Below are 14595 nucleotides of genomic sequence, written 5' to 3' on the forward strand. Positions count from 1 at the left end.
AACATACCATAAGAAACTAGATAAAATATATTAAAGAAACACAAATTTAATGTTAAAACAACTGTCTTAGGAAATGACAGCTTAATAAAATATTTAAACAAAAATCAGATAACTATTGAAGCTCAACAATTGCTTCAAGATAATCTAAAAATATGATCACTGACTGTCCCTACTGCTGGCAAATCTGTATTAACTGATGCTGGTATTAATTTATCTGTATTAACAGTAGTAAAGGATCTGTATTAGCCAATGTTAGTTTATGTCCATATATCAAACATATCTTGGCATACACAGGAAGGAGTATAGAAGGGTTTGCTAGAAGCTGAGCTTACTGTTTCAGACTGCAGAAGGATTGTGTTGAGTGGATGAATCTGTTCACTGTTACCAGAGAGCAGTACTGAGTATGGGGAGGGTTGGAAATTCAGTCCTGTTTACACACAGACAAAACATCACCCAAGAACTGCTAGCCTGTTCTAATAACTTCCCAATAGATATTTAATAGACTGAACATATTTTAAATTATTTTACCCACATATACTTTATTATTCTATCTATATATGTTTATGGTGATTTGAATGAGAACAGGCCCCAAAGGCCTGCACACTTGATTGCTTGGTTCTCAGTTGGTGGAACTGTTTGGGAAGGATTAGGGGATGTGTTCTTCTTGGAGGGTGTGCCACTGCAGTGGGATTTGAGGTTTCAAAAGTCCATGCCAGGCAGTTTTTCCCTCTCTCCTCCAGCCTATGGATCAAACACAAGCTGTGAGCTATGCTCCAGCACCATGCCTGCCTGTCTGCTGCCACGCTCTCCACCATGATGGTCATGGACCCTAACCCTATGAAACTGTGAACCCCAATGAACTTTCTTCAACAAATTGCTTTGGTTATGTTTTGTCATGGCAATAGTGAAGTCTAGGACTGTGTATATGTATATAATGTGTAATAACCAAGTCAGGGTAATTAAGATTTTCATTTTCTTTCAAAATTATTATCTATCTGTGTTAGTGAATATGCATTTGTATATATGTATATGTGTCTGTGTGTATGAATGTATATGTGTCTGTGTGTGTGTATGTATATGTCTGTGTGTGTATGTATATATGTATGTGTCTGTGTGTGTATGTATGTATGTATATGTGTCTGTGTGTGTATGTATGTATATGTGTCTGGGTGTGGATGTATGTATGTATATGTGTCTGTGTGTGTGTGTATGTATGTATATGTGTCTGTGTGTATATGTATGTATATGTGTCTGTGTGTGTATGTATGTATATGTGTCTGTGTGTGTATGTATGTATATGTGTCTGTGTGTGTATGTATGTATATGTGTCTGTGTGTGTATGTATGTATGTATGTATGTACATGTGTGCATGTCCACACAAGTGGAGGCCACAGGGCAACTCGAGAGAGTCAGTTCTCCCATTCTACATATGGGTCTTAAGGATCCAACTCAAGCTGTTGGGCCTCACGGCAGGTGTCTTCACTCAGTCAGCCTGCCTGTATCTTGTCAGCACTGCTGTATGTTGAGTCCTCAAGGTCCTCTCTTTGTTATTAATAAAATACATAACATATCACGTGACCGAAAGCGCAGGCTCTGCTTCTGTCCTGTGTCATGTGAGCGATGGCACAGGCTCTGCTTCTGTGACTGCGTTACCTGAACGATAATGCATTCACTTCTGTCACACTGTGCTCTGGTGCCTGTTAACCCAAGCTTCCTATGTTCCAATTCTAATTCTGCCATTCCTAACTCTCCCAATGTTCAACCTTTAAATAACATTCACAGTTTCCACATGTAACACAAAAGCACCGGCTTCTCTGTGTCTTGACTATTTCATTCACTTCACAAAATTCCTTTAAGTTCCCTTCAAGTTGATACAAACAGTAGAATGTCATTTTTATGGCTGAATTCCATCACACATCCATACCTCATTTCATTATTCGTCTGTTGACGTGTACCAAGGTTGATTCCCATGTCTTCATATAAATTATATTGCAATAAACATGAGAGGCATTAATTCATCTGATATGCAGGTGTTCCCTTGGGTATACAATCATAAGTAGCACACTGGGATCACATCAAAGATCTATTTTTAGTGTTTTAAGAAAGAATTTTCCCCATGACAATGGTATTAATTTTAATTACATTAAATTCTGATAAACAGCATTGAAAAGTTCTCTTTCTCTATTTTCTCAGTAATATTTGTTATCTTTAATCTTTTTGGTAAAAGTCATATAACTGGGGTGATACCACATCTCACTAATTTTAATTTTCATTTTGTTAACAAGTAATGATTTTGAGCATTTTTTCATAAAGTTTTGACAACCTGAATTTCTTCTTTCAAGAACCCAAGTCACAAAATTAGCTCATTTTCTTTAGATTGAATTTGAAGGACTTTTGGTATTCAGTCTTTCATATATTCTGAATATTGACTCTTTGTCATATGCATAATCTGAAAACTTTCCCACACTGAAGGCCCGTCTCTTCACTCTGTTGCTTGATTCTTTGTTTTCAGACGCATCTTATTTTGACACAACACTGTCTCTTGCTTCTGTTGCCCCTGCCTTCGAGTCTTATCTGAGCCATCACTGATTTTACTGACACTGAGTATCTCCCATGTGTCAGTGCTGTGGTTTCGGTCTTACATTTACGCCTTTGATCTGGTTTGAGTTTACTCTGGAGAGGGTTAGTGATATGGGCAAAGTCTCATTCTGTTGCAGGTGAATATCCAGTTTTGAAGAACCATTTAATGGGGATAACTGTTCTGTTTCCAACACGGAGTGGTTTTAAAGTCAAGAACCATCAGAATATAGATGCGCGGGTTATCTCTCAGTTCTCAATTACTGTACTGACGTATGTAGGACTAGACAACACAATCATGTTGTTGTCATTACTCTGACCCCACAGTTCAGGTTCTGTGATGCCTGTAGCTTTGTTTTCTGCTCAAAAACTCAATTAACAGTTAAGTACTTCCACATATGCCTTCAAATATTTATTTTATTTCTAAAAAACGTACAATTAAAATTTTGATGGGACTTCATTGAATCTGTAAATCATTTTGTATAATATAGACATTTTTAACAATGTCAATTTTTCCACTCTATGAACACGGTAGATATTTCCAATTTTTAGACCTTTATTTTCATTAGTCTTTCATAATATTCACTCAGCAGTCTTTTGTTTCCTTGGTTAAATACATCCCTGGATATCTTTTGCAGTTAATAGGAATGAGATTTTAGTCCTTATTTGTTTTTCAACAAATTAGGTACTGGTATATAGAAGTGTTGTTTACTACTGGATATTTATTTTATATTTTGTAACCTTACTGATTTAGTTATCAGTTCTAATTGTCTTATGGGGTTCTTTACTGTAATAAGACTGGACTAATGCTTTCAATCAGACTGGGACAGTATATGAACCAATTTTGAAAAACACCATTTTAAACTCCAATCAAATATTTCACTCTTCTCTATGACCTAGGAAGACCACAGGCAGGTTTCTTCCCTTGGCATATCACCAAGATTCCACTAGAGACCCCCAAAGTCTGTCTCCTGAGGTTAGGGTGTGGTTGGAGACACTAACTTGGACTATGTGGTAGCACTCTGAGCACTGAACATACGTGAAGTCAACTTAATAAAGAAAGAGGAGCCCAGATTGTACTCTTCAATTTTCTTGTTACTTTAATATTTTCTTCGTTACTGTAGTATGCACACAACTACAGAAAGGCTTAGATCAATATGTATAGGGAATAATCAAATATATCACCTTACAAATCGGCTAACATGTCTTTTAAGGCTCATCATTAAAGTGTTAGCTAGTTTGTCAGTGTTATAACCGGAGAAGTAGGAGCACTTGGCTAGAAGTAATCACAATGAATCCTAAAGAGAAAATATGACATCATAGAGAGATTTTCAACGATATGTGCAGATTCATAGATGGTGACCTAACTGTCATCCACTGGACACCACACAAAAGTGAATGGGGAGGGGCTGGAGAGATGGCTCCGCTGCTCTTCCAGAGAACCCAGGTTCAAGTCCCAGCACCTACACAGTGGCTCTCAACTCCCCTTAACTCCGGTGCCACGGGACCCAATACTCTTCTTGGCCTCCCTAGTCACCAGGCAGGAAGGCAGTGCACAGATGTTCAAGCAGGCAAAACACCCATACACACAATAAATTAATTTAAAAAGAAGTGAACAGGAAAATATATTTTCAACATAGTCTTCATTTCAACCTAATACCTGTGAGTAACTTGTTCGTGACAAAGAATTTTATTTCTTCTGTGACATCAAATCTAAAAAGCTAAAAAAAAAAAGAAAAGAAAAAGAAAGAAAGAAAAGAAAAGAAATTCCAAGTCACTTGAAGATCCAGGCTCTTTTCCATGTCTCTGTCATTTGCTTAGAAAAGCATGTATTGCACTACTTGGGAGGATGCACGGACAGACACAGGCAATGTGTCACCAAGTGCACAGGAACGCAGGGGCAACAAAGGGAACCCCACCTGGACTCACCAACGCAGATCCACTATCACATTGTTAGAACGATCACACTCATCATAACCACTTTGGCTCAGAGTCTGACCACATCTCACGGCTTGTGGTGCCACACTCTGGCCTTGTTACCACCAGCAATGGCCTGAGTTCCTGCAGACATCTAAAGAACCACGCTGCTTCTGCCCTCACGCTGACTAGCAGGACTGGGCTACTTCCCACCCCAGCTTCTAACAGCCCAAACCCATTTCCTCACTGGAGGCTTCTGCGGCCTCCAGAGGAGCACCCTTCACCTGGTAACCAACCTGAGGCTTCTGCGGTCTCCAGAGGAGCACCCTTCACCTGGTAACCAACCTGAGGCTTCTGCGGCCTCCAGAGGAGCACCCTTCACCTGGTAACCACTGCAGATAGAGTAGAAACCCTCAATGCCATCACCAGGCATTGGAGTGGGACACACAGTTTTGTTCTGGCTCCTAGTTTCCCCAGTGGAATTGAGCTGCCCATGGTGCTGTTACGGGCTGCCCTCCATTTCCTCGTTCTCTGCCCATGGTGCTGTTATGGGCTGCTCTCCATTTCCTCTTCCCTTCCTGACCAGGTTATTCTTCAGTCTGAACCAAGCAAACTGTCTAAGTCTCAGTGTCTGCTCCCCAGGGAGCTTCATGGAGCCAGCCCTCTCCACAATTCTCCCTCCAGAAGACAAAGAGGTCATTTAAAAGCCTCCAGCACACCCCATTCTTCACCAGAGCCCGCACTGGCTCTTCTCTTTACTTGGGACACACACAGTCATCTCCCGACACCGGGGTCCTGAAGAGTGCTTGTCACAGGCCTGCTAGGCAGGCTGCCTTAGGACTCGACTCTGTCAGCCCTTTGACTGTAATGCTCCTCTCAGGAAATGTGCACAGTTAGCACCTTCATTTCTTTCAAGACTTGTTCATCTTCCACTCTCAATTCAATCGTTCTGACTGCAACTATGTCCAACAGTGCCTTCCCCCATCCTCAGAGCATGCCCAATCCTACCTCGTCTTCTTCCTGGCCGCCCACTTTTGCTTGTATGTAACATTCCAAGACTGACTTTCTCCTCCTGGAACATGGGCTCCATGGACACAGGCTCTGTATTGTATTCTCCTCCATTCCTTCAGTGCCCAGACAGTGCCTGGCACACAGGGAGCATCCCACACAAACCTACTGTAGAACTCTCTCATTTTCTAAAGGACATCAAAGGAAGAAACTAGCACTGAGCTGCTGAGACCCAACTGGGATATTTGTTTGTAACAGGGAGAAGTAAACCACCAATGTAAGTTCTGAGGTATCCACTGAATGGAAATTTTTCCAAATTGAATTTATTTAAAAAAATTCTAGGGTGTCATTTAACTGACATCATTGGACATATACAGTCAAAGGAACTTTTTTAATATCAGAAGTCAGTTACTTGCCAACATGTGGAAGAAAAATGACAAAAATATGCCATATATCAAACTACAACAAAACAATCCTTTATCTGTGAAATCAGTTAACAGATTGTGGTGACAGGTAAATTCATATTCTAGATGCATTTATTAGATTTGAATGGTAGATATTATTTTTCCTGGTAATATAAAACATGACTCAAATCTACTAATAATTGACTTAGCGTAATTATTTACAGAATATATTTTGTCTTTTCATCAAAAGGGGTTTGAACTATTAATGTCCACTAAAGATTCAGTATTTAAACAACTTACAAAATGTGTGAGCTCATGTACAGTAGTGCACAGTTACCCCCAGCTGTGGTGAACAGCAGTGCACAGTTACCTCCAGCTGTGGTGAACAGCAGTGCACAGTTACCCCAGCTGTGGTGAACAGAAGTGCACAGTTACCCCCAGCTGTGGTGAACCTCAGGTATATAAAAGATATCATCTCCCACTCTACTTTACATTTCCACCTGACAATTCCGATGTGAATCTCAAGAGTGCACATAAGAGTCAGATTTAATTTAATACAAACTCACTGTTTAGCTAACCACATTATGAATAACCAGTATTTTTTTCATAACACTAATAGCCCAATGACCTGTGGCATTGTGTTGGGTTTTTAACACTGAACTATAAGAAAAACCTATCATAATAATTTAAAGTACTTTGGTTCTCAGTTCATATAAAATAAATCCTTTAATGTGATTCCACAATGGCCCCAGGTTTCACAGTTAGCCATGTAAGCAATCAATAAACCACATTGTGCCATTATATGTATTTAAAACAGAGGGATTTGAAACAGCTCTCGGAATTCTGCAATAATGATAAATAAACCACAGCTAGAAAGTTTCTAATTAGTAGCAATTATTATAAAGAGCAGAGCAAACAGGAAATAAAATGTAATCTTAAAAACTCGACTTATTTTCTAAAGGATGTCAAGGAAAGAAATTAGCATCAAGCTGCAGAGATGCAACTTGGATGTTTACTTTTATCAGAAAGAGCAATCAACCAATTTAAGCTCTAAAAATGTCTACTGAACTGCAGTGTTTCTCAGCAGAATGGAATTTCAAGGGACATGAAGAGTCCAGGTAACTGCATAAAGTGCAGAGTTGGAGGATTCCAAACATACCGCAGAGCTACAATAATCCAGACATTGTGGCAGTGCCATAAACAGACATACATCAGGTGAACAGCCCAGAAACTCTCCACATATGATCAATGATTTTCAAAAGAGAAACTATACCATCCAACACAGAGTCTTCAATAGTTCATAAAACTTCAATGTCCACTGATTATAATCTTGAACTTAGCAAAAGTAAGCTGTATTTTATATAATATTTATGACAGTGTCATCAAGACTATTCCCAAATAGAAACAGTCCAAACATCTATCAGCTGAGGAACTTTATTAACAAATATAGGGGGCCTGGGCATGACGCTGCACATCTGTACTCTAGACACCCAAAAGCTCAGGCAGGAGGACTGAATAACCAGCCTGGACAGCACAGCAACCCTGCCTTCAACAGTCAGAAATACAGTACCTGCACACAGCACAATATAAACTTGTACTTCCTCCCAGTCCACAGCATAGACAGAGTCCCAAACTGTGATGACTGCAAATGGGAATATTATATATTCATCTGGGAAATGATTATACAACTCCATGTTTATACTAAAAACAATAGGGTATATATTTTAAGTGCGTGAACTGTGTATTATATGAATTATAGCTCAACAGGCTCTAAAAATACTATACTTCTATAATTAGAATTCAACCCCAGATAAAATGGACTTGCTAAATGGGAGCTAGCATGTAATTATTTTTCCCTTCTATATCTTGTAGCTGAATTTCTGGGGAGAAATGGTATAAAAAACATAAAGGGATTCAGGTTATTTAGAGAACTGAGCAATAATACCAGAAAGAAAACTAAGAATCCCAATGTTGGCATAATCTGCATGATACAGAGTGAACTTTGCCACCACTCCTAAAGGGCACGGGTAGTGGAACTGTCATCACCATCCCTGACTTTAGACATGGAGACGACATGGAAGAGGGAGGAAAACTGATGAATCTCAGAGATCTTGTCAGGAATTCCTCCAAAGTCTCAGAACACAAAGAAAGCAGGCAAGTGATTGGGCCATTCGGAGGAAGCAATGGAGGCCTGCACAGGAGCAAGGCATTAGTGCCCTGGCCTGAGATGCACACATCCTCCACCAGCTGCTGCGGGGTAGGAAAGCTGCAGAAGCAGTCTCCCAGGCCAGGCCTGTAGAGAGATGACATGCTCCTATGCCTGGCATGGTGGAGGACTCTCCAGAGCCAGGCATGCAGGCCACTGAACTCCTAAGCATTCATCTCTGCCCACCACAACTGCTGACTCTGCAATTACATCAAATCATGTGCATCTCTCCTGTGACTAGGGGAGCAATCAGAGATGCAAAGAGTAAAGGATGCTCGCTGTTATTTAAACATGCTATAATAAAGAAGTTCACTGATGATATCTATATCAAAACGTCCGGTTACTTTCAATAATTGGAAGCAGAAATGGTATCATGCACAAACTAGTGTATTAATTTTGCTTGAGATGAGCTAAAGGGAAAGATGTATTAATAAGATTTAGAAATGCAAGGGAGGAACAAGCATTTCTATGGGCCATTGATGAGTATAGGGTACTATGAAAAACAGAAAAAGGAAACACAGTACTCAGAAGTGAAGAAAGGAAATCATAAAGAAAATGGCGTCTCTCTCTGCCCTGCACACTCCCCCCTGCCCTGACACACACATACCCCAGTAGCAGAAGCAGGCCTTGGGGGACAGCGCTGTTTTCAGTGTAAGCATCCATGAAAACAGTCTCGGAGCGGGCTGGGGAGAGACACCTAACGGCCCTATTGCACAAGGAACGGGGCTGAAGCAAGGACAGAGAGACGCCGCAAACACACGGGTGTTAGAGGGTCGACCAGCAAAGGATTAAAAAAAATGAAGGCCACATGTTCAACACGTGTGGACCAAGTACTCCGTCAAGGAGCCACTGAGAGGCTCCTGTGAGCAGCTGCATGTGATGCCATCCGCCCCTCCCCAGGCAGTCTTCTTCCAGTCTTCCTTCTACGCAGCCTACCACACCAGGACTTGAACACGTCACACTGGTGACAACAGAGACTTAGATTTGAACAGTCTAGATTTCCTGCTTGTTTTTAAAGTTTTCAGAATAACATTATTTGAAACAGGGGACCAAAACAAAATTAGAGCATTGGCTGTATATTTCATTCATATATTCTGCCTTCTAATTTCTCTCCCAGCAATAGAAGATATGTACCTACCTCTCCTAATGCTCGAATAATCCATGGCACCTTGATCTAGAGCAAGAAAAAATTAAGTATACAGAAGCAACACACTGATGTCACACACACACACACACACACACACATACACACACACACACACTTTAGTTCATCCAAAAACTACTGTTTTCTATTTTACTTGTGAAGTATACTTTGGGTTTAATTTTTAACAATAACAAAACTTCGTCCCTACAGACAAAATCAAATATATTTGTGCTGTGGGATGGTCTGTATGTCAAATGTGTTGCTGATTGGTCAATGAATAAATCACTGATTGGTCAGTGGCCAGGCAGGAAGTATAGGCGGGACTAACAGAGAGGAGAATTGAGAGAACAGAAGACTGAGAGAGAGAGAGACACTGCCAGTCGCCACGATGACAAACAGCATGTGAAGATGCCGGTAAGCCACGAGCCATGTGGCAAGGTATAGATTAATGGAAATGGATTAATTTAAGCTGTAAGAACAGTTAGCAAGAAGCCTGCCACGGCCATACAGTTTGTAACCAATATAAGTCTCTGTGTTTACTTGGTCGGGTTTAAGTGGCTGTGGGACTGGCAGGTGAGAGAGATTTGTCCTGATTGTGGGCCAGGCAGGAAAACTCAAGCTACATATTTGTACCTAGGTTTTAGGATGACTCTGTTTTTGAATTCCTCCCTTTCTTGGGGGAAAAATCTGATGATAACATAGTTAGTCAAATAGTGGCATTTCTAAGAGACAGAAGAAAAGATGTCAAGTCTAGAGTTCCTTCCTCTTACGTCGTAAACATTGCACAGACTATGCACAAACAAGTGAGCATACAATTAAACTAGAAGGCCTCCAGCAGCTTTGGAAGGTCATGATTTCAGTTCACGTCAGATTCCAACATCACACTCAAATGCACACAATACTTCTTACTTCATCTCTCTATTTCTACACTTGCAACACAGCTGTGTGATAATCATCATACTCCAGAAATAAAAATATCCAGGATATTTTACACTCAACTTTAAAAGCTAAACTATGTAATTAAAATGCAGCTCATCTCTACACACCTTTTGCAGTAAAATGTTGCTAATAAAGATGGATGTGAATTGTTCAGTAGGGGCCACAGGGTCCTCTGAGGACTAACTATGGCACTCAGCTTCTTCCAGTGTAACTATACCTTAAATTCCTTCAGCTCCTATCTGTCAGGCAAAGGCTGCCAGGTGAGCAGTCTGTCACTCTTGCCTAGGCTAATAGACTCTCCAGTGGCTTTTGTTACAGCTCATGTCATACCATTAAAACTATGTGCCTTGAAAATACCATAACATATGTGGCTGAATCTTGTCAACTCCAGATAATCAGACTCTGTGTGGCTTCACGAGCAGATGCAGATTAGAGAGGCAATATAAATATGCAAATCACACTGGTCCCCTCAGCACCACGCTTCCTACCTCTAATGGCCCTCGTAGAAAGTCTGTCTGTTCGGCTCCTCCTTCCAGTGCTACATCAACAGAGGCGAAGGGACGGCTGGCCATCTGCTGTCGTTCTCGAAGCAGTTGCTGGAGGGGGTTAAAAATGATCTGTTTTCAAACAGGCTTAAAGGCACATTAAAAACAACAATACCTGTTTTCATTTCTGAACAAATGGCATTGAAAATCTAGCAATCGTTTTGTATATATACACGCATCTAGAACGCTAAAGACGAAGTCTACCTTCTCCCAGGCTCTGGTTTACCCTCACAGACGCATGAAGTGTATGGTGCTACAATCTGCAAACAACCTTCTCTTGACCTCCGCCCACAGGCCAACAAAATGTACTCAAAAGCACTTGGAAAACCTCAGGTATGAGGTACTACTTAAATAAAAAGTGCTATTATGATGACAGGTATAGTAAGGTTCCCACTCAAAATAACCCAGGCATTTGTGTTAGCAGGGAGGAAAGTATTATCAAAAATGTTTAAGGAATGAAAATGAAAAGTTGTCAAAATACATTAAAAGAGATCAAGGAACATGCACCTGCTAAGACTAAGTTTGTGTGTCGTTAAGGTCCTGTCCGCTGCAGTGGCACCAGCAGGAGCTGTGATTGACTGTCTTCAAATCTTTACCCACAGCCTGTGTCATTATTTAAAGTGCAGATGATCTGTCCAGGCCCCTGGAGCACCACTAGGTATTCGTGCCTATGCCGGGTTTGCCTAGCTGAAACCACCCAGTTTGCAAGTCCCAACCAACTACCAAGCTAATTTATATTTCTGCCTTTCCTTGTAATTATAATATTCATTAAGTCATGATAAGAAAAAATTGATGACCAGCACTAGATACCACAGATCTTGTCCCTCTCATTCCATACAGCTAATAAAATTATTATTAAATATTAAAGAGGATGGGCAATGCAATTAAATACTCTTTCAAATGAGGAGAAAATCGTATCAGTGGAGAAGGCAGAATCCTTGAGCACAATGAATGGCTTCATTATTTATGGAGATCTTTAAGATTCTCAGGAATTAGGTGAAAACATTAACCACCAGCCTTTGAATGTAAATGGCTGAAGGCTTGTGATGCATCATTCATAAAATTCCTTTGCAGATGAGGAAGGAACACAATAAGGGAAGGCAATCTGTTACCTAGTGTTTGTGCATTAACACATATGATACAGGGCATAAACAGAATTTAAGGCGCATACGGCTTTCTTATGATTAAGGAGAGCATTTACCTGATGATGCTATATAGAATGAATAAACTGCTAATGAGTAGTAGTTTAACTTATTAACTTACATTTTGTTTATGTAATGAATTCATAGTAAGTAGAGTTTAAAGTATAAAGGTGTACAAATTAGAAATTACTTACTTTCATAAAATTTTACCATTGGGTTATTATATACGGCTGTTAACAAATAGAACTTGGTTTGTACCTCTCTCGACAGGAGTGGCTAAAATCATCAGTGCAGAAGGCAAACATGGTCTTATTTCCAAGCAAGCCATAGTATAGACAGAAGGTAGTATGTACTTGTGTGTCCTTGGCAGAACACCGCAGATGCTACCCTGTACATATACCTCAACAACATAGCCGTGCGATCTATTTTCCAAGATTAATACACAGGAAACTTTGAGAAAATGTAAATTCAAGTTTACGTCCACACAGAATCGTCTAGAATTTATAATTAATAGTGTCCTCCATTTATCTGCTTCTCCTTGGCTTATAAATGATATCTCCTATGACAGAGATTTTAATAATGAAAGCTCTGTTTCCTCACCAGTCCTTTGCTGAATTCTTAAACAAAGGGTTTACAGAAAATAATTAATAAACATTCATTGCCACAAATTGTGATGCCGTAGGTAAGTACTCCAGACCAAGCATGTCAGAATGCAGTGTATCACAGTGACACCCAAAATCAACATGGAAAAACTGCCTCTGATACTTGTTCAGTTCTGAACGTTTTATTTGGAAAATGCAAAGCATATTCTAAGACTCAGATTTGTTCTCTGAGCTTTGAGTTTAATTGCTTTTAAAGACCAGAATGAATTTATTCTGGTCCACCGAGTGGGGCTGAAGATCTCGTTAAGGGACACAGTGCAGTTCTGGCTGTGAACCCTGGGAGAGGAAACTGCTTTCTCGTGACACACTCTGCTTGGTGTGATGTTCTAAAGGAATAAAGTAGAAGACACTGCAATTACCTTTCCCACTGATTTCTGGTTCTCAGCTTTGGCCTTAACAACTGGCCCTGCCAATTAGTAACAGGATGCCTTACTTTCTCAATTTTGATAGGACAAAGGATCTGCCCAAACTGGGCTGACAACTCGAGTTTTAAAAGGCTGTTTTAGGAACCCAGCCTCTGACAGGGAAGGCCATGCACTTGCAGGCTGCTCTCCTCACTCTTTTGTTTGATGCCAACAACAGGACTTCAGCCTCACTAGTCCTTGATTTTTCTCATCTGTGGAACATGGCTGAAAGGCCCTAAACCTGTCCCTCAGAGGACCTGCTCTCAACCCCAGCTTCTCTACTCACTCTCTATTGGACCATGACCAAATAGTTTAGCTTTTCAAACAACTTGTTTTTCCTCTGTATATGATGGGAATGAGTAAGATCTTCCTGCTGGGAGGTTGGGGCGGAACAGGATGCCATAGACTGCAGAGCAGAGTCTGCTGGCCACGAGTGCTCAGAATTACTGGGCTGAACTTGAAACACTAATTTCATATTTGAAGATGGCACACTAATTACCACAGTGCCATTTTCCTCAGCACGGGCGACACATTTGGCTTTTCTAGCCTGCATTTTACCAAATGCTGCATTATGAGACAGTTGGAAATGTCATTATTGAACTAGACTTGGAACAGTTCTCTGCCATTTGTGACTAAGAATGATAAAACCCAACCAGAAAACAAAGAGAAAATATAAAATACTTTCTTAAGACATTCTGAAATTTATTTTCCATAATTCTGGTTTTGTGTAGCAGTTTATCATTCATACATCTATAAGGATGTATCTGTCTTATACAAGATCTGCTACTGCCAACTATTGAGCAGAACAATAAAAACCACAGAACAAACTGATCACATCACAGTAGACGATAATTGTGCTGCAACAAATGTTGCTGGTAAAAACATTTAAAAATTAAAGAGATGTTCTTTGGATCATTGATTTGTCCAAAATAATTCTTTTAGTTTTGAATATCTGCTATAAAATACACCATGAATTAAAAACTAATATGAAAATCCAGACCTAAATCTGACAACTTTTTTCACATATATACATCAGATGTACACATCTTTATATGGATAAAGATAATTCTACTTAATGCTCCTATTTAAAATTCTGTGTCATTCCCCCAGTTCCTATTAGCTGACTTTCAAATACTGCAAGGCATATGAGTATAGTAAATTTTAGGATAGGATATCTTGAAGAGTCATAACATAAGTAACAGAACTGTAGTTAACTTTGCCCCCAACTGTTCTCACAGTTCCCACCTCTTTCTGTCATGTGCAGGTCCCCAGATGTCCTTCCTATCACATCCCAAAGTCCTTTTATTCTACTCCAAGTCTGAAATTAATAATTACTTCTCATTTCCTCTCTCTTATATGTTTAATTTGAGAAAGAGTTCTTACACTGCGGTTAGGCTGGTCGGGAATTCATTATGTAGCCCAAGCTGACCTCAAACTCAGCAATCACCCACTTCAACCTCACAAGAGCACTGGGATCACAGAGGTGGTCAGCCACACCTGGCACACTTTCCTATGAACCCACTTATTATTTCAGAATGGCACTAATTCTTTCTATCTCCTTACTTTTACTAGAATCATCTCAAAGGCAAAAATTATTTTTAGCTAATTCTCATTCCCCAAAACAAGTAGCTGAAATTCACTTTCATT

The 14595-nt window shown here is 40.0% G+C and overlaps 1 protein-coding gene across 5 annotated transcripts in view; it reads right to left on the reverse strand.

Annotated features, from left to right (window-relative positions):
- The window catches only part of Atrnl1 (attractin like 1), a 604076-nt gene that overhangs the window by 217961 nt on the left and 371520 nt on the right, over positions 1-14595 (reverse strand). For 4 of the 5 annotated variants that reach the window (XR_008213236.1, XM_052714295.1, XM_052714291.1 and 1 more), the window contains one exon: positions 10684-10791. The exons of the other annotated variant lie outside the window; for it this stretch is intronic. Coding sequence is in view for 3 of the 4 variants with exons in the window: in XM_052714295.1 (XP_052570255.1) it covers positions 10684-10791 (108 nt within the window). In the remaining variant the exon portion in view is untranslated. The remainder of the gene's footprint in view (positions 1-10683; positions 10792-14595) is intronic. 5 annotated transcript variants of the gene reach the window in all.

The sequence above is a fragment of the Peromyscus californicus genome, unplaced genomic scaffold (assembly GCF_007827085.1).
Source record: "Peromyscus californicus insignis strain IS unplaced genomic scaffold, ASM782708v3 Scaffold_4__1_contigs__length_199733344, whole genome shotgun sequence".
NCBI classification, from domain to species: domain Eukaryota; kingdom Metazoa; phylum Chordata; class Mammalia; order Rodentia; family Cricetidae; genus Peromyscus; species Peromyscus californicus.